The sequence below is a fragment of the Typopeltis vanoorti genome, chromosome 17, assembly GCF_054136105.1.
Source record: "Typopeltis vanoorti isolate ZY-2024b chromosome 17, IOZ_Tvanoo_1.0, whole genome shotgun sequence".
NCBI classification, from domain to species: Eukaryota; Metazoa; Arthropoda; class Arachnida; order Uropygi; family Thelyphonidae; genus Typopeltis; species Typopeltis vanoorti.
In genome coordinates this window covers 82,483,727-82,510,225 of record NC_143565.1, presented here as the reverse complement: position 1 = coordinate 82,510,225, position 26,499 = coordinate 82,483,727, and the positions used below count along the sequence as shown (strand labels likewise).

Genomic DNA, 26,499 nt, shown 5'->3' with positions numbered 1-26,499 from the left:
GAAAAGAGTTGCCCAAGTTTTACAAAAATATAAAATGTACTAACTAATTATATATATATAATATATATTAAACGTATGACTAGTGATCAATAAAGAAACGAGATAAAATTACTGTAAACTATAAAAATCTGTCTCGCATTTAGATTTGGACTTCAAGATTTGTTTTATAGACAAATACATAAAAAGGAAAAAACTTTATTCTATGAATTTGAAGTTCAAATGTGAAAGAGTGTTAAACACCACTGTAACTTGGGAATTACTGATGAAAATTACGAAAAATAGGAAAACTAGAAAAACTATAGAAATAATTTGTAGAAAGTGCAATAAGTAGAAACTGAACGTCTGTGTGAAAAACAACGTGTGGTGAATTGAAATGGGTCACTGATTGACTTAACTGTTCTCTTCCGTACCGAGTGAAGTATTTTTAGGGAGTCCTCCACGCTACCTCAAACGAAAGAACAGTGTTCGTTGGTTGGACAGATTCGCGATTTGCACAGAGACAGTTGTTCAGTTAAACCAGTGTCATAGAAGAGGAAAACCTAGTTTGCTGAGGTGACGATGTTCGTAATATGTTTATATAAGATTGGTCATCTCAAGGAAATAAACTTAGTCTCTGGACAAGTGAAATCTACCTTCTTGAAATTACCAAATGATGAAAAGAACCCCTTGAAGAATGGTTGTAGATGTTTGGAGTTGTAGAAGCTGATATTCTGGAAGTTTTTGGCGATTTATTGGGCTAAAGGTTTGTCAAATGAAAAAAAAAAAAAAGGAATTCAGTGTAGTGTCATTGTTAAAACTGTGCATCGGATTGCAATCAACTTGATTTTTTTTGACATCATATGAAGGAACGAAGAGCCTTGTGGAACCATAACCTAAATTACAAGGCCAGAGGACAAATATCCACCCACCATCACATATAATGGGCATCCAGCTGAAAACCCAGTTGAAGAATTCAGACTATATGGTAGTGCCTTAAATCTTTGTGTGATGCCTTTGTAATATCATTAAAAAACAACTGGGAATTTCCAAACTTTTTCGTAGCATATTTTCCAAAGGCGGGTGATATAAACAAGAAGATCCCCTGCTGATTGACAAAGTAGAATAATTTTAAGTGATTGTAAAATAAATGTTTCCATATCAATAAGACTTCGTTCACTGCAAATATATTTTGACCAGAAGACTGCACAAAATTACACAACGAGAAAATGACTAAGATTGTCCATCTTGGCAACCCGACAACATGTGGATGAGACTGTACGAATGTTGTCACACGAGAGAAGAAATGAACACTAGTCTATGTGGTACACTGTACTTATATGGGTAACAAAATCGCTTACAAGAAACTTCAGTTTTGCAGAAGATGTTTTTGCTGATAGCTCAAGTATAAATGATTTTAATCCAACCTACACTAAAATGGTCAACTGAATTATTCCAGTCAAAGACATTTCTATCGGTGTAGTAACGACGCCCATCCGTTTATTATTCCGAACTTGAACCAGTAGCCAGCTAGAAGCCCTCTAACGATCAACATTTAAAACTCTGAGGGAGGATCACATACTAGTAGACATTTCTAATGAAAATAAGCAAGTTTACTTTATGCAAAAAAAGCCTGCAATACGCAAAAAATATCGCTAGCAAATAATTTAATTTCCTTGTATTTTGTGTAAACGCAAGGCTTAAACATTCCAAAATAACATATTGAAAGACAGAGATTGTTCAATTTATAGGAATTATCAAGAGTATTCAAAATTCGACAAGTTTATTTGCTACTATATTAAATGTGTTTTAACTGCACATTGCATTCAAACTAATGACGATACATGAAACTTCTTTCATCTCTATAAAAGAAGCTTTTCCAGTAGCACTCGAATTCCGATTGACTTGGTTACTGACTTTGTTGTCAGTAAGGACAATAATTCGCAATACTTCACAGTTGGTACTCTAAAAAACAAAAATTATTTTTCAGTCCTTTGTAAACGTCACTGTGACAGATGTGGTATCTAATCAAGCTATCAGTTCGGGGATATCTCATTACAACCTGCCATATGACAAGAAAATATAACTGGCACACTATTTTTCTCTTTTACAGTAGCAAACTATAGACCAATCAATATCTCAGGCGTGACAGTAAAAGCAGTAGAAAAATTGGTAAAAAAAAAAAAAAAATTCAAGAATGGATAGATAAAATATGATACTCAGCATAGTTTTGTGAAGGGTCGGTCGTGCCTTAGTAATTTACTAACTTTTTATAATAGAGTAACAGCTAAATTAGGTAAAGAAATGGCTATACGATGATTCTTCTGGATTTTACAAAAGGCATCTGACAGAATACCACATGGAACACTGTTGCGCAAATTAGAAGAAATGGGGTTGGTTATGACACTGGTTAAGTGGATAAAAGGATGACTGCTGGACAGATACCAAAGATATAAGAGATACCACAGATATCAAAAAGTGGTATATGGAGGAGCAGAATCGAGGCGAAAACAGGTGACTAGTGGTGTCCACAAGGTTCAGTGCTGGAACCATTGCTATTTAATTTGAACATAAATGATATAGGTATTTCCTACCTGAAAGGAAATATTCAGTTGTTTGCTGATGATGCGAAATTAGATAGCATAATAGTTAATCAAGGTGATGTGGAAAGCTTGCAGGAAGATTTAAATAGGCGTCGGCAAAAGTTAATGAGTGTCAGTTTGATGTGGAGAAATGTAAAGGTATGCATTTTGGGATAAATAGGTTACAAACTGTATATCATATTGATGGCACTGTACTCCAACAAATAGATGACGCTAGAGATTTAGGGATGGTGGTAGACAGAAAGTAAAGGAAATCCATAAGATTATTTGGATTAATTCTCTACTTGTTAATGTGAAGAACACATTAACAAGTAGAGATAATGAAGTTTTAATTCCTCTTTATAAGGCCTTGATACACCCACATCTGGATTATCAAGTCTGGTCCCTGGGTGGTTTCTTGGGGATAAGGAAGCAGTGGAGAGGAAGGCAAGTGACCAAGATGCTGACTGATCTGTGGAATGTTCACTACGAGGATCGATTGAGGGTGTGTGAATTTCAGAAGTTGGTTGATAGGAGAAAAAGAGTGGATATGATAGAAACATTTAAGTTACTTAAAGGATTTTATAGGATAGATGAAGGGGAAATGTTTCAGCATTTGGCTAGTGGGACCATAACAAGGGGGGGGGGGGTCATCCCTGGAAGTTAAATAAAAGGTATGGTCAGTAAGGATGTGAGGACTAAATTTTTTTGTTTTGAGTGGTGAATGAGTTTCCAGAGCCAGTTATGAGTGTTTTTTCTGTTGATGGGTTCAAGGAGAGGTATGGTGGATTGTGTGGATAGACTGGGTCTCCCGCAATCAGTCTTCGGACTCCATGGAGGTGCCCGTATAATAATAATAATAATGTTAGAACTAAAGTTCAGTGGTTCTGCAATTTTATTATTATTCACAAAAATGCTCATCTGGATTATCTATACTCTAATTTGGCATAAACAAACACTGAATCTTACCGACGGAGAGTTCTCCACATGTAGGTCCTTGTAATTTTTTTCTAATTGACTGACATCAACTCCATCTGTCATAACTCTGTTGTGTTCTCGTATGGTGGACCGGAAGTTATATCGAAGTCCGGCAATACCTGAAAATAAAGTAGAATTATGTTACGAATTAATATGAAACTTTAAGCCTCATAATTAAAATCTCTATGATAGTTCTGCAAAAGAGACATTCATGTTTTTGTTTGCCTTTAAGTATTGAGTTATTCGGTCTTAAACTGTCAATGTGACTTTTTTTTTTCTTCAAGCAAAAATAATAATGTAACTATTCTGCACATAGCTTTGTTGACAGTAAGGCTAGATTCTCCAACCAACTGGGTTCGAATCAGGGTACGAAACCGCCTTACTTATTAAGGCCTTGAAGTAGAGTGAAAGTTTTGTTCTTTACAGTATAGAATAATTGGATTATATAATCGATAACCTCATCCTGCAGTACTAAACAAATTTGGCATTTAAAACAAAGTTTATTTTTACTTGAAAAAACTTCAATATAGATTGCGCTTTGCGAACATATTTAGGAAAGATTTTGTTGGAAACTTTTATTAAACCGATCATTTTCACGTTTACAAACATCATAGAATTAGATGCCATTAAAATGTTAAGAAAAGGATGTACAAGACATTAACATTTTGTTCAGTTACAGTTTTTCACTTTACGAAAGCCTTATAAGCGTCTTCTGATTGACTAATATAGAAAACGATATATTTTTCAATGACAAATTATTTTCCACATGATCTCCACATTATGGAGATTCTATTATCAACTCATAAACAAAACAAGGTTATAGTTTGTGACATATTTTGAGTCAGCATTTGTTTCCTTGCTATCTTCATGGCGATAGTGTGTATCCTGTTGTTGCGTATGTTGGCTATAAAAAAAGTATAAAAACTGAGTACAAACACGCGACTGTCTTTCCGATGTCAACAGATATATATGTATATCCTGGATCTCCTAAACATAGCAAAGATGACTTAGGTACATTTACAGGGAACGAAATGCTTTAACAAAAATAACTAAATATTTAAAGTATATTCAAATGGAGATCCGATATTATTACCTATTAAAATCCATAAGCAATTAGATTAAGCAGTCCTTTTTAAGAAGAAAAAAATTACCTTTAAGACTTTCTTCACCTCCCAGAGACTTCCATAAAGATAATTTATATTCCTGTTTGTGACCAGACCGCATAAAATTGAGACCCTTTTTATGATCAGATGATTGTGACCTTCCTTCTCTTTCTATATGTTCTGTAGAGATGTTTGTGGGCTTTTTTCTTCGTTTATAGTCTGATATGTCATCGAATATTCTTTCTTCCCTCTGAAAGAGGTGAAGGAATAAAACCAACTCCATAAAAAACAGTTTAACAAAATATATGATCGATGTACATCTATGGGTTATATGCCAATAAATCCTGTTTTTAATAATTATCTATAAACACATTAATCATTCATAAGATAAAATTTTATCTGGTAAATCTGTGGTTTCTAACCATTTCTGTATCAGTACTCGAACTGGTAAATGTCATTACCCGAATCGTTAACACGTTCATTGCCCATCACGCGATACGACTTATCATCAAACGGCCGATCACGGGTTATCGCGTGAACGTCGCTAACTAAATAAAAACAATTTGGCCACCACACGAAATTCCAATTTTCAGCTTGGCAATGAACGTGTTAATCATTACTGTAAAAGGTTAGAGACACGTTCGCACTGTTTTTCTATAAGCGGAAGTTTATTTTCATAAGACCATAAACAACAACAACAAAAATACATTCTATTTTTAGCATTATTTGGCTTGTTTCGATTGGCTTCACGATATAAGAATAAAAATAAAATATAATGTGCATTTCAGTTGTTGTTTAAGTATTAGAAATTATGTCAGACGATCAAGAGTCACGGCTGCATTTCTTCTTCTTATGCAAACACCTCCTGGAATCAAGACTCATCGAGGGAGGCAATAGTAAGATGCATTCTATGCACTCTAAGAGGCATCATCCGCAAATGTTTATCCTACCTCGTCTTAAATGGTTCAATGTTTGCGCACTCACCACCTCATTTGGCAATAAATTCCACTCACCAACCACTCTCCATGCAAAAAAAGTCATGCTGCACTCTCTTACGCCACACCATTATACAACTTCCAAGAATGAACTCTTGTCTCCATTTCCTTCCCTACTTCAACCCTTTGAAAAATATCCTCGGTATCTATTTGATAAGCATCCCTTGGCAATTTATGTCTCAATCACATCACCCCTCTTCCGCCTATTGACTAGCGTCCGTAATTTACATTCTCTCAACCTGTTTTCATAGTCAAGATTCTACAATCTCGATATTCCTTTTCTTATTCGTCTCCGAACTTTTTCCACAGCTTACTTCTCACTGCAGGTGACCAAATCGATGCGCAGTAGTCCAGATGTGGTCTAATCAAAGTCTTGTACAGCGGATTGATCACATCCTTATCTCTACTTATCAGTGTTCTTCTTAATAAACTGGCATTTCTTTGTGCTGTTTATTATTTTTGCAATATGTCCCTTGAACTTCAATTCTTTATCCACCAATATCCCAAGATCACACGCTTCCTCCACTTCCTCTAATATAACGTCGTCAATATGATATACATCTTTACTTTTTTGAGATCCAAAATGCAACACCTTACATTTACTGGTGTTAAATTGACATCTCTACTTGTCGGCCCACATAGCCACTTTATTTAAATCGCTCTGAAGCACCAGTACATCTACATCATTCCTAATAACTTTCCCCAGCTTGGCATCATCCGCAAACGGTTGAATATCAGCTTGCAGACCACTCGCAATATCATTAACAAAAACAAATTGAATGGCAGTGGCTCTACAACAGAACCCTGTGGGACTACACTGATAACTCTCCTCCTGAGAAACGTGACACCTCTGTACACAACGTTTGATAATGATTAGAAAGCCAGTTTGCTATCCAATCAACCCACAGATTGTCCAATCCCATTTTCCATAGTTTATACACCCGTTTATTATGTGGTAGGCTGTCAAATGCCTTTGTAAAATCCAAAAGTATCGCTATATATGAATCACCAGTATCGAGAACGTAAATTAATGAAACAAGACCTTCCCCTTTAACAAACCCATGCTGACCTCTATAAAGAATTTTTTCCTTGTCCACCCAATCTTGTATTCTATTCCTAACCAATCTCTCCAAGATCTTAAACTACTCCAGAAATGCAAACTGGTCTCTAATTTGAAACATCTGTTTTGCTCCACCTTTATGCAATGGAACAATCTTTCTCTCTTTCCACTCATTAGGGATCGTTGAGGACACTAGACCGTCATTAAACAACCGAGTAAACGGAAGTGTCAGTTTCTTAATGCATTCTTTCATAACATGTGGTGAAATTCTATTTACTCCAATAGCATTAATTCACATCAATATGACTTAAGCAATCAGACTTCTACCTCATTCACCTTCAAGGAACTAGGTTGAAGTATTGATTCCTCAACTCTTGAATCCAAGTACAACATCAATCATGGATGACTGCTCTCAGAAGAATCATTAGGACTAAATCCAAACAGTGAACTCCTGTTCTCCCCTCTCACTTTAATTCAACAGATGTATTTAATAAAGCATCTCATGAAAAAAAGATGAGGCTTATTAAAAACGCTTTATTATTATTATACTTTAAATAAAAAATAAAAACAAATCAGCTAACGCCTTTTATTCCCTAATAGGGAGTAGGCGAGGTCTTTATACCTTATCTAGCTTTTGGAGACGGAGTGGGTAGTTCAATCTCCACAGGTAGTCAATCTAAGATAGTTGGCCCATGTCTATCACTAATTATAGGCAGCTACTGATGAAAAGACTAGCAAACAAGTGCTGCCGTCTCTTGGTGCCAATTTTATATTTCAGACAATAATATGTTATTGTCTGAAATAATGTGGGTACTGTGGTCGATTTTCTTGAGTTTCTGGGAGGAAAAACCCCTTGTCCGTGCCAGAGATCGACTAACTTTGGAACCGATTGAAGATAGGCTTAGAAAAAGTTTCTGTAGTCGGCGACTAGACTTGAGCCTAGGGCTAACTTCGAGCGGCCAAGCGCAGAGGACTCAAGCGCCACTTCCACTGAGCTACACAGGCCTTCTATTATTAGAGGCAGGAAAGCAATGAACTTGGTCATCATAATCATAATAACAAGGTAAATCAATTAAAATCTAAGAAAAAAGAGGTCATATGGTATGGTGAATCAATCATAAAATTTGCGTTTGCCGAGGGAGTCAACTACTTCTAGTTTCCCGGGGACGAAAATTAAAGATATGACAAAAGTAATTGAATTCATTTGGCATCAGGAGCCTGGAAAAATTACTTATTGAAATGAGAGCTAATGCAGAGATTCATGGAAACTAGATCATCGAGGGAGGAATTGGAAAATGTGTGTGAAAGTTCAACTACCATGGTATGCAGACGTGATAAAGATGTGAATGACTGCGAACATGGTTATGCATCTGGTAAAGAGGTGGAATTATACGCTTTCAGACAATTGAACATTTTAGCATGTATATTATTAATTATTATTTTATATAAACCTTAAATTCGCGTCACTCTCGACTTGACTCATTTCCGTCTGCACATGGTTAAATGATGTCATTATGATTGTTTTTATTTCAGCTGAAACATTTATTTCCTACTTCAAATTGCATTTTTATTTAAATATATTCAATAAGAAATCTAAATCACTGCGATGCTGAAATACTGAATAACCGTTAAATGTTTATTTACATTTTTTGTTTGAATACTTGTCATTACTAAGAAGTTTAAGCATACATACTAATGTTCTATTTGCACTGAAAAATATTCAAGAAATTATCATGAAACGAAAATTTCCCCACATACCAAAATTAAGAATGAAGTTTTATTAACTAAATTCAGATCACGATAAATATATATTTATATATATACACAATTATTCATTCGTGACATTTCACACTACTACACTGTGTGACGGCTCCTTTCAAGGTTGGCGACACCCATTACAAGAACAAAGCAGTTTTCTTATGAAAACTGGCAGACTACAGAAGGTGACAGCCTTGGAAACTAACTAAAGTGGAAGGTTACAGGTGTACTCAAGTGAAAAAAAAGGCGATGGAAGAGTGAGAAGAAGGAAGGACAGTATTTACGGAAAGGGGCGTAACGCAAGGCACAGGAATTTTGAATTGTGACCGGGAAATGCTTTTAGTATTTTTGATCAGCTGTATGCTTAGACTTTTCAATGAAATATTTCTGTGATCCACAGCCAGCTGCCAATTTTATTTATATTTCTTTGAATGAAACAATACTTACATACACACAATCATTAACTATACGTTTGGAATTAATTATTTCTAATATTCATTTGAAATTGTGCAAATATATAACGATTAGTATAGTGCCGATTTGCACTGCTAAAAATGCAAATTCGTTAATAGCCAATGGCATCGAGAGTATTTGAGTGTAGCGGTTTATAAATAAATTATATTTACAGGATATGTAGTGACGTTAGTTACGAAAATTGAGTAATTTTATAATAACGGTCTGGAATAAGAATAGGGTTAGTTTATAAGCATTAAAATTTTGCAAATCCGAGTTCAAAGTTCATATAAAAAAAAAAAAAAAAAAAAAAAAAAAAAAAATCTGCTAACGCCTTTTTATTCCCGTATATACGGGAGTAGGCGAGGCCATTTAGCCCTATCTAACTTTTGGAGACTGAGTGGGCAGTTCAATCTCCACTGGTACCCAATCAGAGACAGATGGCCCAAGGCTATCACTAATTAAGCGGTACGCAGTGAAGAGAGACGGCTCAAATGTGCCGCCATCTCGTGGTCTCTAACCCTAACACAATATATTTTAATGTCTGAAATAATGTGGGTTCTACGGTCGATTTTCTTGAGTTTACAGGACGAAAAACCCGAGTTTCCGGGAGGAAAAACCTGCTTGCCCGTGCCAGAGATCGACTAACTCGGGAACCGGTCGAAAAAAGGCTTAGAAAAATTTCCTCTAGTCGCCGACTAGACTCGAAACCAAGACTTCCTTCGTGCGGCCTAGCGCGATGGTGTGCAAACGCCACATCCACTGAGCTACACAGGCTCAAGTTCATATAATATAATAAAAATTGCTTTATTTAAAGTCATGAATTTCAATTCTTAGATATCGCCCAATATATGTTGTTCGGAAGAATGTAGGCTTAATCGACGTACAGAGACGTCTGCTATTTACAAAGCAGGAAAATTGGTTGATACATGCGCAGTAAGGTCAAATTGTATTCGGGTTGTATTTGGAGTTTGCGGAAACGTTGTAATGATGCCTTTAACCGTTTAGTTAGACCACCTGCTCTGTTTCGCTACGTTGTGGGTCATGCAGAATTGCAACAAACACACACACATTTGTGAAGGGGATTCAAAGTTATACTGCGTCTATAGAAATAGCGTACGTTACAGGGAAGCACATAAATGGAGCGTTTTTGCATATTGGCAAAGAAAATTAGCATGGGGTCTGAATTGCATCGTGTGGAATGTTAAGGAACCGGCTGTGAGATTACTTCATATGTTCTTGTTTTGAAATGGATACTATGTAGTCGTCGAGTGTTTTTCTGCTATTTAAAAGGGATGATAAGCATAGCATATCGATGTAATTAATTCAGCAGTGAATTATACATAACAAATATGACCTTGTTGAAGTTACATCGGTTAGTTAGCAAGGCAAGAATCGAATAAAAATCATTTAATAATTCTATTATTCCTGAATACTATATGGATTAGTTTTAGATAAAATTACGATTCAAAAATTAATATTAAGTCAGTATTTCACTCACTGACCAAGTGAATATGAGGGTTCAGAGAAAAAAAAAAGTAGTGCAACAACCAGGGCCGTACTTTACACTTTTACCGACGCGCTAGGGTGCTCCTGAACCCTCTTCTTATAATATGACAAAAGCAGTAAGCTGGAAGTTCGAATCTTGCCATGGATGTTCCTCGGCATACTAATCATGTTAACTCATTCACTACCACAATAAACAGAAGGTTGGATAAATTAGGTAGTGGCTACTCTATGACAGCGATCAAATAGGCTTAGAGAAATGCAAACGAAATATTAAATAATTCCTTCAAATAGGGGTAAATTCTAAATATCCAACTGAATGTTTACTTATAAACAAACAGACTAAAGATAGTGTATTATGGCTGTTAAATGCGTTTGTTTTCGGATCGGTTTGTTGGTCTTACGGAAGGTTTAAAAAGCAAGGAGGTAGAGTCCTAACCATTCATCTTCTACAAATTCCCATACCTCCTGGATAGGTAGTATACGGAAATGAGCTTCTCTTTTACTGTCCATATTTTGGTCAGATGGTTTATTCACAAACTTCTAACAGTATACAGAAAAGTGAAAATCTATTTAAATAAAAGTGCATTTTTTTTTAACACTTCTCTACAGTGTTACACCGATTTCGTTGGTGACCACTATGATCTCCCAGAACGTGAAAAATCACTCGTGCTGTCTGTTCTAAACAATTTTTCTGAAACCAGAACTTAGTTTGATAATCCTTATGAAAACAAGTTCTGGAACACTTCTTTCCAAAAGTTTCCACAATCGTTCATATACTCAGACCACAATTATTCACCTTATCAGTTTGTAACAAGGGCTTTGATCCGTCATGTTGTTTACTTAGAATGAAACAAAACATGACACATGTATGCACTGCTTAGTAGGAAGTCAATGGATACCCCCATGGGCAGGGTGCACGTCATTTAACGAGTCACGTATTTGTAGCCAGTATAAATGAAAGGAATATGATGCTCCCAAATCAGTGCAACTGTGTCGGTGAAATGGTTGCAAGAAGAGCAATGACGGATTTTGAAAGAGGCGTTGTGATAGGATGTATTATTGTAGGTCAATTTGTTCGACAAACTGTTGACAAATTGGGCCATCCAAATCAGTGATATCCTACTGAGATGGAAGCGCAGGGAGTGAACTGCAAGGTGCACAACGGGTTACTGTAGCAGAACCACAACATGCACATTACCCAAACCAACATGCAGCGTCGTTTCCAGTGGCGCAAAGAGCGCGTACAGTGGAATGGGATGTGGAAGCTGGGAAAACTGAGTTATGGAGCGACATAACGCAGTTTTCTACCGAGCAGATGGAGGGATGTGGTGGATGTCCTGTGAACGTCTTTTACCAGAGTGTGATCAACTATGAAATTCAGAGGTAGTGATGGTATGGTCCTGTTTTTTCTAGTCTGGGACCTCTGTTTTTGGTGCCACGAACAATGAACTCCAATAGTTCTGATCTCAACCCTATTGAACATCTGTGAGATGAACGGGCGAGTCGGGTGAGGTCAAGAAACGTCCGCTCCACAACAGTCCAGAACCACATTATATGCCTACAGGAAGAATAGTCCAAAATTCTCATTGATCGCGATCGTACGCTTGTAGAAAGCATGCCCCATAGGATTGCCACAGTCATTGCAGCGAAAGGCACTCCTACATCTTAAGGTATTGCTATGGGTGGTTATTCCTCCCACTATGGTGTACATTGACTTCTTTCCAAGCAGTGTATATGTACAGTAGGATGTCAAGAAATTTTTGGGGCAGAATTATGGACAGAGTTTTATTTATTTAACTGAAATTTAGATTTTAGGTGAGTGGTCCATCTGCAGTCCTGCTACAAGCAAAAAACTAAAGAAAGTTCAGCCAAATTCATTTCATGCCTTCTAACAACTCTCTTCCTACTACATCCTAAATTTGTTTTTGTTTAAAGCGTTAATTTGTTTTTTCTAAAATGTAAACAAATGTTTCATAGGTGCGAGTCTCTACAGCTTTACGTTCACTCCGGGCTTATGTAAATTCTAAATTAGATTCGAACAAACTCTTTGGGAATTGGCACCCACGTTAGAAACAAATAGGATCACTTCTACGAAGCATCAAATAAGACACTTGCATTCTGTCAACAATAGCCAAATCACATTGAAGAATGCTTCTGAGAAAAAGTATTTTATATCATCACAAAAACAGGTCTACAGCTGAGGCATAGAAGCAGCAATTTCCACCATGATTCTGTCGCAATTTGTAAAACCAGACTATTCTAAAATGTAGAAAAATTTCTGTGCATAAATCAATATGACGAATACAGACTGATCAGAAAAGATATTCTTCACTTTGAAGTATAAATGATGTGCTATTAAAGTTATTTTTTGTAGAAAAGTTATCACAAACTGACAAGTTTGAGCCTAAATTGGCGATAAGAAATTCAAGGTATGAAATTTAAACTGCAGCGAGTCAAAAGGAGGCGAACATTAACAGATGGCCGGGAAAAAAAATCGCTAATCTTTTCGTAAACAGTCCTTGTTTAATTTATGGTGACAGTTACCGACCTCACTTGTATGGATTCAGTGACTGTCGCCATTAAAAAAAAAAAAAAAAGCATTATGAAATACAACTAAGTTATGTACAAAACGAGGGAAGATCGCCATCTATTTAGAGACGTCTCAGCAGGGATATGACGCCATCTGTTCCACCTGAATGAGCCGAACTGAATACCGAGATTCAAACTAACTAATCGAGACAGGTGTGTGTGTGTGTACGAGCGCTCTATTACAGGGCTAGCAACGTAAACAGTTTAGATAATAATTGTAGCTGCTCTGACATTCTTATCACAAGATGCTACCTTTCATAAATAGAAAAATGAATAGAAAAATAAAAATACTTAGATAAAGTTGTTGTTGACAGGATCGTTTGTAATGTATTGTCAGTTGTAAGTGGACAAACCATATAAAAGTGAAAGATTGATTGCTTTAGTGTGCTAAACCTCCATTTCCAGGTAAAGCCACTAAACATTGAAAGTGCAAAGTCCAGTCACTCAGTCCTTGGAGGCAGAAAGAGTTATCGTTTCTCACGTCAAATGGTGACTTAAATGTCTGTTTTATCTCAAAGCACACGTCGTTAACATTAGGATAATCCAAACATCGCATAACACGGAGTTGAACCACATTGTAGCTCTACTTATGACCTGTTTTGCAATAATGTGGATGCAACACTATCTTCTCTCTCAATGCAGCCAGGTGGCAAGAGATGATTTCAACGTTTATTTTATTTTTTCCCTTCTTTGAATGACCGAAATCAGGTAAACAAAAATGTATGATTCCTTCGCAAACTAGTCTTTAAATTGTATGTATTATCTTTGGGTATTAAGATTGTAAACTACAAACTTTCCTTCGTAGTGCTGATTATATCAACGCAAAATATTTGGTGTTGTAGGATTCGCTTACATATGGGAAAGAAACCCATCGAAAACGTCACACTGGGAGGGAAAGGAATACTGAAGCGATGTCCTACTGAAGTTTATGCGGTTTGAGGGTCGTTCACTTGTCTTTGTTTTCAAGCAAATATGGACGACTATCATATTACACCTTTGGCCGAAACTGCTTAAGATTTGCATTTGAAACTATTTCTTACACCCACCAAAACAGTAGGCTTTATGAGTGCATTTTCGGAAGATTAGATCACCCTATTAATTCTCCTTGAACTGCCATCTTATCGATTTTTAAATTCATACTTTGTTGACCACGAAATACAACTCGCGTTTAAATATGCCGACTTTCGACGGTATGACAGGTAGTATCAAAAGATAGAAAAAGTAAATGTATTTAGGACACAAGCAAATAATTCCTTTCCACTGAATCGCTGGTTTTTAATCTCGCATCTGATTGCAAAACTCACTATTTCAGAGTGGTAAAAGGTACAGAAAATGGCGTCAACTGTCTGCTGTAATCTCGATCCGATACCGCTAAAATTATCGATAGCCATGCACTCAGCTTCGCTGATGGCTACGAGTGAAGATTTTCTTTTAGGATTTTCATACTTTTTTTTAATAACTGAAGCGCGTGCGCGCGTACACACACACACAGCAATACTAGTACACTTTCGACATTCCAGCATCAGTAAATGGCAAGAAATAAAACTTTGTGACCTAGATGAAGATATCGAGGGTAATGTGCTACTCAAAAGTGGCACAGGATCAACTTTTTTTTAACATTAAGAGAAAAAGTAGAACGATATCAAAGCCAAAACGTAATATTTCGCAACAGCCATTGTTAATTCCACGGTATATTAGCAATGACGTCACTGATTTTAATCCCAGTGACCTCTCAAGACGATGAAAATGAGCAACTTGCGTTGCAGACAATCTCTCGTCTATACTTTAGCACGAACTGAAGTAATCCAAACAGATGTTTCGAGATGTTCAAGAGGAGGTTTTAAGTTCTACCATGAAATGGTGTCTGTTTTCCTTCTTGAATCAAATATTATTTTTCAGGCAAACTTTGGAATTTCTTCTCTATCATAAAGCGTACATCTATAATAATTACAAACTTATCTTGCCTTACCTCTGTAGAACATGTTTCTGGAAAAATATTTCTGACGTCTGCCCTTGATCTCTGTTGTCGGCGACTTTTTGTTGCTTGGTATTCGGTGATTTTCTTGCGTACAGTTGCTTGTTGGTGTTGGGTTAAAACTTTCATGAACTTACTATCAACCTCATCTTTGATCTGCTCCTCTGAAAAAAAAAAAAAAAAAAAAGAATAAAAAATCAACAAAAAAGCTTCATGTGAAACTTTTTTTTAAGAATTGTTGAATAGTTGATTTTTTTTTTTTTTTTAATATTACTGGATAATTTTTGTCTCATTTGTGACGTTATCTGAATTCATGAGATGTACACGTGAAAGTGATAGGATGACACGCAATATATCGAAACTACAGATCATCATCAACGTATTCTTGAAAACATACAGATTTTAATGACACATCAAAAAAAAAAAAAGAAAGACGTAAATATTTGCGTAAGTTAGGAGACAAGATGAGACGGAAATAATTTGTGGGAGATAAATTTTACGTTGCATGTACAGACAGAAAACAGATCGAGAAGAAAGAACCGATTAGTTAGTCTTTTTTTTTTTTAATTCATTTCCTAAATATATTTTTTAATCTCATGATTTGTATGTGCATTCAGCATAAAAAAAAAATAAACGAAATACCTACAGGATATTTTCACACTCGGGTTTAAGGAATATATTTCTCTTTCCAGAATAGGATTAGCATGAGTTGCATTTTTTTTATTTCCCATTCATGAACACGATTGCATTCGACACGTGTCCAGAGTTGTTTACCCGAGCGATTTTTAATAACTGTATTGTTTTAAAAAAGAAACTTTGGACACAGAACAAAATCTACGACATAGTTAGGTTCGTTAAAACTAAAAATCCATTTATCTGTAGTCCGCACATTTGTATGATGGTTTATTATTTTTAAGTGCGAGTGAATAACAGTCTTAGACTAAACAAGAATATGTGCCCATCACGGTACCAAAAAAATCAAACACGATTTAGTTTTAACTCACCAAATGATTTAACTTTTGGGAGGAGGGGTGTCAGGAGGGATCTTTAGCACTTAAAACAGCAGGATCTTTAGCACTTAAAACAGAGCACCATATGGTTAAATCTTTAGACATGTGAGAGGGAGATGAAATTCTTACTTAAAATACGAACTCAGGATTCAATTACGATCCCGATTGAACAAGTTGATTCAGCATTTTGAACGATTCCTATTAGAAAATAATATTGTTGACTAAATGTTTCTGTTTACAAGCCTGCAGTTGATGCTAATGTGTAGCTGGAACGTGTCTGTATTGTTCTAATCAGACATGTTCCAAAAAGGTACAAGCACGTGTACCACGTTTGCTTGTTTACTCTGTTGTATTTTAATGATGGGCAACATAAGTGTAAAATATATATTTACCTCGGAATTTATTCATGAAAACATATGATAGTTTTATCAATAGATTTTCGGCATGTTCAACTATGAAATCTCTTAACATTTGGCTACACCTATAATATACTTGCCACCTGGTATACACAAACAGAAGTTAAACATGGAAGTACAAGGTGAAACAAACAAACGTCTTAATTATATTGAGATATTTATCCTCACTATTAAAATAAGTTACTGCTTTGAGTGAATTATCTGTACACATTTCAAATATACACTTCCAAGCCTATCATCGAAAGTCTGCTCCTTGCAATGAGATTTTAAAATTTAATGAGATCTGTCATTTTCTTTTTAAAACATTTTTTTTTTATGTTATAGTGTTGACAAATGAAAAAAGGCTCAGGTGTGTAGTTAATATATTTCTTTCGAATGGTAGAGCAATAGGCATTTGCACCTCTATATGGTGATTGCGATGCAAGGAGCGAGATGTAAGAGTTCAGTAGTGTTAATACTTATTCCCATAGTTCCTATGTCGGCGTGTGTTCTTCTGACCTTTTGTCTGTTTGGAGGGACGTAAAACCCGATAAAAAAAAATTCTCCAGCATCGTATAAGGTTGGCTAACTCACCATTTGATTGAAAACACCTGATAAAGGTTCCTGCCGTCATAGACGGGACTCGATCCTGTGTCTTTCCGACCAACGGACTCGTCTAAACCAATTGAGCTACGGCGACTTCATGAGTATGTTAGTACGATAGATCAAAAGTCTCTTCAAAAGGATCCTTTTTTAACAGCGCAACGTAGGTGTGTACCAATTCACAACAGAAATATTATCTATTAGCCATCTTACATTAGTGAAACTAAGCATTCTGATACTAAACTAAAATATATTTGGAAACTTAATTTTAATATAGATAATTTCATTTTTTAAAATCAGTATCTTTTTAATTCAGCACTGGATGTTTCAATGTCCTATTGGTCCATTTTTACTGCTGATACGATTGCCACGCATAACCCGAAGGCTAATTCGAGTTTGAAATTGCTGTATAATAAATCTAAGCAGAAATTGAAAGTGTATATATATATATATATATTCCGAATCAGTACAACTATATCCCTTCAATATGAGATATACTTAAAGGGATATATAGAACCCGAAATAAATGAGACAAAAAACTATCCCTTCAATATGGGATCTGAATTCAACGAAAGAAGGCGTCACTTATATAGAAGAAGCACTGAAATCTAAAATGGCACTCCAGAATTGGTAGAGAATGTGAAAAATTAAAAAAAAAAAAAAAAATCCATCTATTGTCGCAAAAAAAACTACAAAATTAAGACCAAAGCTTGCTCGGAGGGTTTATGCCCTATCCAACTGAATGCTGTGTGTGTGTGTGTGTGTGTGTGTGTGTGTGTGTGTGTGTGTGTGTGTGTGTGAGTGAGTGAGTGAGTGAGAGAGAGAGAATAAACTGAAAAATAAAGTACAGCGACCCCAAGACTAAGTAAACTGTATACCTAGAATAGTAGTCATTTTTCTTTCCAGTTAATAAGACATTTAATAAATAACACTAAAATAGGAAGAAATTCTCTACTCACCATCGATAATATAGTTCAGCACTCCTGAATGTCTCATCCACGTTTCATCTTCGCTTTCTGTAAAAGAAGTATGAAAGAAAAATTATAAGATACTTCCACGCATGTAGAGGAAGCTATCCGAAAGCAAAGTGCACACACACACACAGGAAGCAAATTATTCCAATAAACTTACCATCTGGTGTTTTGCTATCTTCGGAATCTTCTTCCACTTCTTTCAGATGTCCTTCTTCAATACTACTAATTTCGTTCAAATAATCGTCCATTGTGAAGGAATGCACGAATCGTCCCAACTCGATTTGGAAACTCGAAGAGTGCGAAACTTTGGTACTCGACTTCCTCAGACAGATTTAATTAAATAGTTGAACCATATTAACATCTCCAAAAGCCTGTAACTACAATAAAGTGTAATATTTAAACTTCCATAATTATATATATAAGGGGTCTGATTAAATACAACACCAGAAAGATATCAGAAAAAATATTCCAGTAATAAATATTAGATGTCACATGTTTTTGTTCGTTTATTATCAGCTAGAAGATTAACCAGGTTTCGGTTAATTTGGGGGGAAAAAAAGTTCTAAGTATAGTTTCCAAAAGTAAGGCAATGTTGAATGTGATAATATACGCGATTGCCAAACATCAGATTTTTTTTTTTGGTTTTAGTTTAAATAAAATCTAAATGAAATACCTTATTATTGCTGATCAAGCAACGTAAAAAAAAACCTTTACTTCACACATGTTAGCATCATGCATCAAAAATAACCATAATGTTATCTATAGATTGACTTTTTACTTGATTTCGTGTATCTCCGATTCACTGACACATATCTATCTGGATGATAACTTCAGTTCCGCTGTGCAATCTCTAGCAGAATTATTACTTCATCCTGAAGCACTCACCTATAACGAACTATTCGCTGTTACAGGATCGCAAGAAGATACGCAACCTAGTTTTCCTGTGCAGAAAGTCTGTACATGATCAGGAAGTAATAAAAAGAATTTACATATCTTACAAATTTACTATTTATTTATTTTTGTATGATGAAGGTGGGCATAGTGATTAAATAAAATCAAAATCATGAGACTGGAATTCGAATGGTGCGTGAATCATGATATTTCAATCATTTAACAATGCGATGTCAATTTCTACTTATTCTCAAGCATGCGCAAAAGTCATTACAGGAAAAATTGCAATGAATTGTGAAGAATTCACAATGCATTACAATTTTAATTATAATTCAACATTATCTTCCGTTAATACACGTTACATGCCAGATGCAACATTAGTTCAGGCATCTTTGATTGTAAAACAGGTCCGATTTCAGTTAGTGATAAACTACCATACCGCATCGGCAAATGCATTCTTTACACAGAAACCATTAAAACTGTCTTGTTATTACACAGAAAAATATTTTAATATTAAGCACGCTTGCCCTGTGTGGATTTAAAAACATCTGATAGTACTTTTTACATCAAACTTTCATCGTATAGGGAGAAACATCATTCACTCTACTCATGCTACCATAGAAACCATACCAATAATAGAGGCGTCAAGTGGGAAACAGAATTTTTAATCTACATAGATGGACAAATAAAAACTGCTCTTGAGTTTATATTTCAGTAAAGAATCCCAATTGTGGGGGTAGTTTTATTACTAAATTATCAGTATTAAATCTATATTTTAACAAGGCTACTTAGTTACATAGACAAAGTAGTAACTGTGACGGAAAATGAACAGGTTTTATTTTTATTTTTTTAAATTTCCGTTTTTACAAATTAAGTGTGTGATTTATAAACATAAAATAAGCAAATACTGAACTATATAATATAGGCTAAGGTTATAATTTTTTTTTTTTTTCAAACAGGATTTAAAAATTTTTTTTTTTTTGGAAAAAATAGTCATGTTATTTGTAATGTTGTACTTGTTAGATGGTATTTAACGATAAGATAAAAAAAAAATGTGTATATGAAACTTGTGCTAGGCATTCAGTGAAATTATAGGACTGCAATAACTGAAAAATATTTATTATTATTATTTAAATAATTGGACAGCTAGAGGAGATAAAATATGATATTATTTCACGCAAGTTGAGCGATATATTGCAAAAATCTATTTGATTAAAAACTAAGTTGGTTTTAATCTTCCTCAAGAAAGTAACACGTTAGCAGGATGTAGTAGTGAACGCTGGGTATAATTTAATTTCCGCTTCCTGTTGATGTCTGAAAAAAAAAAAAAAAACGTGTAAAGCCGTTTAATAGGATTTCCTTCACAATGCTTACATGAGGAAACAGACAGTCAAAACAGAAGAAATGTCAGACTACTATTTTTAGCAAGAATATTAGTGGAATAGTCGTAACTGGTTCATGGGAAATCCATAGTATTAACATAGTAAAAATGCAGTTAATTTAAAAGCAGAAGACACGATGATCGTACTGCCTATCTCTGTATGGGCGCATGCGTATAAGCGTGACAAAACTAACACTTTTTTTTTCGCCTATTTTCAAATCGACTAATAAAATGCAACTCCAATAATTTATTCATAAAAGCCAGCAAAAGAAACACGCATTCAGATGATAGCGTATAAGTTTCCCATGAGAATTCTAGTATTTAATGAACAGTTTTCGCTTGACGTATCTCAATGAAAATAAGGAAACCAAACAAGTTTTATTCGTCTTACTCATTTCAACCAATAGATGAAAATCTTTTTTTTTTTTGCCTTACTTTCATTAGAAGGTAAACAACTTTGCACTTACACTTTCCAAGGTTACAGTCCTTGAATAACTTTCTCCTGTTACTCTTAATTAGTATTACCACGTAGATAAACCTTTGATTTAAAAAATAAAAATAAATATATAAACGTTGGAGCAAAAACAAGAGGCAAAGAATAGACATTAAGCTGATATCAGATTAACATCAATAATTTATTTACTCATTGTCCTAGACCAAACATTTGAAACAGATGGGCCAGGGCCCGCATGCGGTACTCAAGAGAAAATGCTCAGTATAATATGGACTAACTTCCTTATTCTGTTTTACGAATTCTTTTTTTTTTAAGGTTAAAAAAAAAACAATTCGTACAACATTAAAAAAGGAAAAAATCTTTAAGCAGTCAATACAGAATTAATTTTAAGACAATCTGGGTTCTACAACAGTTACGAAATAGCTGCTGCATTCAGTCTATTACGCCAATGATTATAAAAGTATTGTTAATAAATAAATATTTGATGTAAGCCTTTTTAGTTGGATTTTCGATGAAAAAAAGTATAATTCTAAAACGTTATATGTAGAAAACCACCAATTCCATCTCAGAAATACCAGTGTTCAGTGTATAAGTAGTTGTTTGACGCATGCTTCAGGTTAATTTGAATTTTAACCTAATGTGATCAGTATAAACGATGCAATTAGTGATGTCCTATTTAATGGGTCGAAGATGCTCCACTTTTGTATGGTTTTCTTAACCGCAGGCTAGTATGTACGACACACACAACAACGTAACCCGATTCTATTGCCCCTTCTTCCCTGTTCGATTTGCACTCCCCTCTTCTCTCTACCTTCCCTGTAGGATGTATTAGCATACCAACAGAATTCTCCTTTCAAATTCTGTTGCTTCAAACGGAAGTTTTAAACCTGATTCATTAGAGGATACTCACTGGAATCAGCACCTACACAGGCTAGCTAAATTGTAGAACGCCACTATAGGATTTCGCTACAATTTGTAGTCAATGCACGCTGGTTAACTTAAGAGGAACAACTATTTAAAAATTCTTACAGCGCACCTTGTCGCCACAGGTATGATAACCCTAGGTCAGGCACGGTAGGGGATGGGTTAACTGGTTCCTCTATAGTTTAGAGGCACGAGATATTCGCTCTTTTCTCCCACAACTAACCGACCTTAATTGGAGCAGACACATTTAGGAATGTTAGATTTTTGAAACTTATAAAAATTTGTTCTCACTCTGTTTGCGCATAAACACGTCGATCCTGTCACTAAACTATGTGACGTATTAGAGAGATGGGACAGGGATTTCTAACCGGATGTTCTGGTTTGAGGCATCGGAGTTGATTATACGCATATACAAGGCTGCACCTGTGCAAAACACACACACACACACACACACACATATATATATATATACATACAAGAAACGTCATGTATTGTTCATACCCTCCGTGGGCTGACTGATAAATAGGGAAGAGGACTGGGTTGCGTAGAGGGCTTCTAAGCAAACATAACCTCTTTTATAAAGACATCAAAAGGAGAGATCCAGCGGAAATACAACTACCGTAGGTCCTATGGATGGTAGACGTCCTTGGGTTTTCGAGATAAGTGTGCCAACAAATCTAAGACACCTTACAAGAATACGAAATTTCCTTCAAAAGAAAGCAATTATAGAAGCCATGGGGACTGATTTCTGTCACAACACTCATGCGGTTTGTTTAGCAGTTTTTAAAGCGAACGTATGATACAGTCACTTTGGACGAAGTCATGCAAGTAGAAAACCAAACCCACAAGCAATTGCCGCAAGTTGTGACGTTTAAAATGAACAAGAATTTTGAAATCTCATCGGAAATCCCATGTACACAGGTGGGGTTATTATTCACCTGACTGAACACATCAACTGATAGACCACAGATGTTATAATAAATAGGATCAGATCGACAGTATGAATAAAAATACATTATATAACAGTGATGACTTTCACTTCTAGAGTGATCGAGGATTTTTATTTTGCTTCAATTTTTAATCTAATAAATCATTTGCTGGTTTCAGTATCACTTTTTTTATAGTAGAAATTCTAGTTAGGCTTAACCGCACACACTCACCCTTCGGAAAAGGTGCTATCATTACATAATTTTCGTAAGAAGAGTTCCGCAGCTGGACTGTCTCAACATTTCATGAAGGAGAAATTGGCCAATAGGCACTGCGGGGATACTTTTTTGGAGGCATGTTTCAAAATGTACAGCGCCTATTACGTTCGTTTAGTTTGTTCACCTAATATTTTTTTTTTATTCTTCTTTCTAGGAAGATTTTATTGACATTCGGCATCTTGAGATTTGTATTCAAATTTACAAGTCAGTAAGACCATTTTTTCTCATCAAAAGGATGTCTGCTGTTTGGCATGCGAAAATTTAATCATATGAGATATTTACAATGTCGAGTGGAAAAACAAAAATATTCGATTTTGATTTAAGTCGAATTATTTTAGCATATCCCTACCCATAAAGTTGACAGAAATAATGCAAATAAATAATCTTAAAGAAATAAAAAGGCCATTTTGTTACGTGAAAAGGTCTTCGACCAAAAAAGTCAAATCTTAGATATTTCGATTTTCCTAATTAAAACCACAGCATCCGATAAAATTTCAAAAACATACCAAATGATTGGAATTCGGATAAATACGGATTCAGGGGAAGAGATGGGGATTTCTTTTCCAGTTTCCGTTTTGTTGTGACACGCATCTAAAGTGTAAGGAGTATTTTGTGGCTTGCGAAGGAAGTCAGCTAGTAATAAAACATTTTAAGGTTAAATCATAACATTTCAAATTAGCTACCAAAACTCATAATTACAGGTCTACTTTAACTATCGATGTCCACATCTTTTTAAAGTAAAAAAAAAAAAAAAAGTCCTAACGAAATTTTATGAGTAAATGTTTCCTTTTAAAATATCAATCTTGGTTTGCTGGATTTACGAGCAGTAATTTACAGTAGTAAGCTCATTAACATGTTTGTTAGCCGATATCTTGTGACTGCGGTGAGTCACACACACACACACACACACACACCAAATCAGGTGTCAGTTTAAGCCAATGATCGATGGAAAAATAGCCAGTTAGCAGCAGATCGTATTAAATACCCGTTCTTTGCCATCTAAATAGCATCATTGTTAAGATCATGGCTTTAATGCCCTTGTAGTTTGAAGCGTAGACATGGGAAGTTCAATGCTTGTATGTTTACAAAAAAAAAAAAAAAAGATAGATAGTCTTGGACGTTGTTATTAGGTTTCCATGGATTAAAAATTGAGATTTTAATTGTAGACAGGTAGCCGGACTCTCTCTCACACACAGACCTTGACAATCATGCAAAACAATCCAATCCACCTGGACGTCATGTTCATTAAAAAAAAAAACATAACTACTTTATGTAGATCTTTATATTTACCTTTTAATTTTCCCAATAATGAGCTGTGATTATAATCAGCAAAGTTTGAGTCATGCAGTGGTACTGAATTAACTGCATATTTAATTACGTTTGAGAAACATCGCCCTCCACAATTACAGGAATAAATGGATCGTGATGAATGGTCTTATTATCGTACAATAAAACTGCACTTCCTGGGATGGCGCTGCATTGGGGGGAGTAGACTTTGTTTACATGCTTGATCGTGTGTTTCTTTAGTACCAGTAGAAGACATATTGGGGAGGGGGAATAATGAAACCGTAGAGTTACTTACGGTTGAAAATACCAGGACATACACACAATAGGTAAGTCTTGGAAATTCCTGCTGCCTTTCCTCCCCATCGTATCGCCCCTGGTGGGACATTACACAGCGGAGAACCGAAGGGCGGAGTGCTAAGAAGAGACCGTTGCTGTTATAGGTGTGGTCGCTTAGCACTAACAGCATCATAAGGTGTGTACTTTGTTTAGCTGAGGAAAGTATAACAGTCAAATATTTCCTTCCTTTCTTTGCAACATTCGCGTGACAAACAACCAAGGAAAATAGAGAGAGAGAAACTAGAGGACTTTATAGTCCGGTTCACTGAACCCCGTATTCCAAATAACGGCAGCTCCTCATAAATATAAACACTGTATATGTAAATATAACAATTCCCTCTTAACTGTCCGATGTTTTGAAATGTCGTGAATATCTTTCTCTAGTTCGTAAGCATTCTGAATTTTAAGTAGTCCCAATCGTGGGAAATCCGGGTCCAGTTGGGATCGTTTTGGTAGAGGCGTCTAATTTACGATAAATATCAGGAATATATGTTGTTAAATAATATTAAGAATTAAGTAAGATATTTACTGATTATATTTTTACAAAAAAAAAAAAAAACACTAATTATAAGAAATTTTTTCTTTATTTATGTTCGGCAAAGTCTTCTAAAATTATATGAGATTTTAAATTTCCTACTGCGGGATTTAGATACATTGGGATCAAAAATGGAATTGTTACAAGTCACTTCAGCCTCCAGTGAGCAGGATGATAGCTCTCACACTGTGAAATAGATTTACCATCCAAAGATTCAAAAATATCTGCTTACAGAGAGATTCAAACTCACGGTCTGTCGGTTGATGAACGAGCACGCTATCCATTCGAAGCAAGGGGATCGGTTTGTCAGGGAAAAATCCGGGTTTGGGATAAAGAAATATCAGCGCCACTTCAACAAAAAATAAATAAGCAAATAAATAATAAAAAAAAGAGATAAACAATAATAATCTAACATGGAATGGCAATAGAAGATTAATCAAGAAAAGAGCGGACGTGTCTTAGCATGGCAATTGTTTCCTCGACATTTCAAGAGTCTGAAATGCACCCCAAGCAAAACAATATCGGGAGTCGATCGATCTTTTTTTTTTTTCCCCTCATCTTCCAAAATGATTATTTTAAACTTACCTGTCATTGTAAGCATTCCCAAAAGTATCCATGAGGGAGTTCCAAAAAGTGGGATCACTCCCACTTGCAAATAACCCCGAACTGATGATCAACTATTCCGACACTCATGCACCGATCTTTACAGCAACCCTCGTGTCATACACGCACGCATTGCTCCACGTGACTGCAAACAAAAACAACGCAAGCGAAAGCACTTCTCCTGGAAGACAAGCCTGTACGGGTACAAATCACGTGGCTTTGCTGACACTTGAACTTTGCTACTACACGCTCACGCGGCACTCGCTGAGATAATCTTTACAGGCTTCACCGGTGACAGCTGCTCTTCCAACAGGGGATCTTCCTGGCATCGTAGGCAGTCAAGTTTCGTATCCAACTACACCGACGATTGGAACGCCACCATACGGTAGTCTTGAGAAACCTTTTTTTACTAGCTTGGAAGTTAGATTCAGGGGAGAATCGGCAGGTAAGCGGACGAACGTGGCGGGAACCGGAACTCCGTTGAAATATTTGTAGCGTGAATCAGTTGGCTAGTAGACAGTTGACTGGTCTTTATAGTCAAAGTTTTTTTTTTCTTCCTCTTTGGTTTTTTTTTTTTTTTTGCTTCTACAGCGTACGTTGTATAGCCAAGGGAAACCACATTCAGCTGTACAAAATTATAACAGAAAACGACCTTTGCTGTGATTGAGGGGCGGGCAAGTGGGACATTTGTATCTAATAACCTTCTTTCCTTGAACAAAGAGAAAATATGAAGTACGTTCGCTTCACTAGTGTACGAAAATATCAATGATGAAAGGGCAGGTATGAGACATGACTGTATAACGATTTATATACTGTGTTACATAGCCTTTGTGTGTGTGTGTGTATCTTCGTATACATACTAATTTGATGTTTGCTAATTATAGTGTTATACAGATAAAAAAAAAAAAATCCCTCAACATCTG

General features: G+C 35.6%; 1 protein-coding gene across 3 annotated transcripts in view; it reads right to left on the bottom strand.

The window, feature by feature from the left end:
• The window catches only part of LOC150097567 (rho GTPase-activating protein 18-like), a 109,614-nt gene extending 83,765 nt beyond the window's left edge, over positions 1-25,849 (bottom strand). Inside the window, exons 1-6 of one of the 3 annotated variants that reach the window (XM_090407286.1) lie at positions 25,559-25,849; positions 18,118-18,337; positions 17,946-18,002; positions 14,973-15,142; positions 4,688-4,889; positions 3,528-3,655 (exon numbers count right to left, since the gene is read on the bottom strand). In XM_090407286.1, coding sequence (XP_090263412.1) covers positions 3,528-3,655; positions 4,688-4,889; positions 14,973-15,142; positions 17,946-18,002; positions 18,118-18,208 — 648 coding nt within the window. In that variant the 5' untranslated portion in view covers positions 18,209-18,337; positions 25,559-25,849. Of the gene's footprint in view, positions 1-3,527; positions 3,656-4,687; positions 4,890-14,972; positions 15,143-15,982; positions 16,206-17,945; positions 18,003-18,117; positions 18,338-25,558 lie in introns of those variants that run through there. The other 2 variants (XM_090407287.1, XM_090407288.1) reach the window with 2 other exon arrangements.
• Positions 25,850-26,499: the final 650 nt, after the last annotated feature.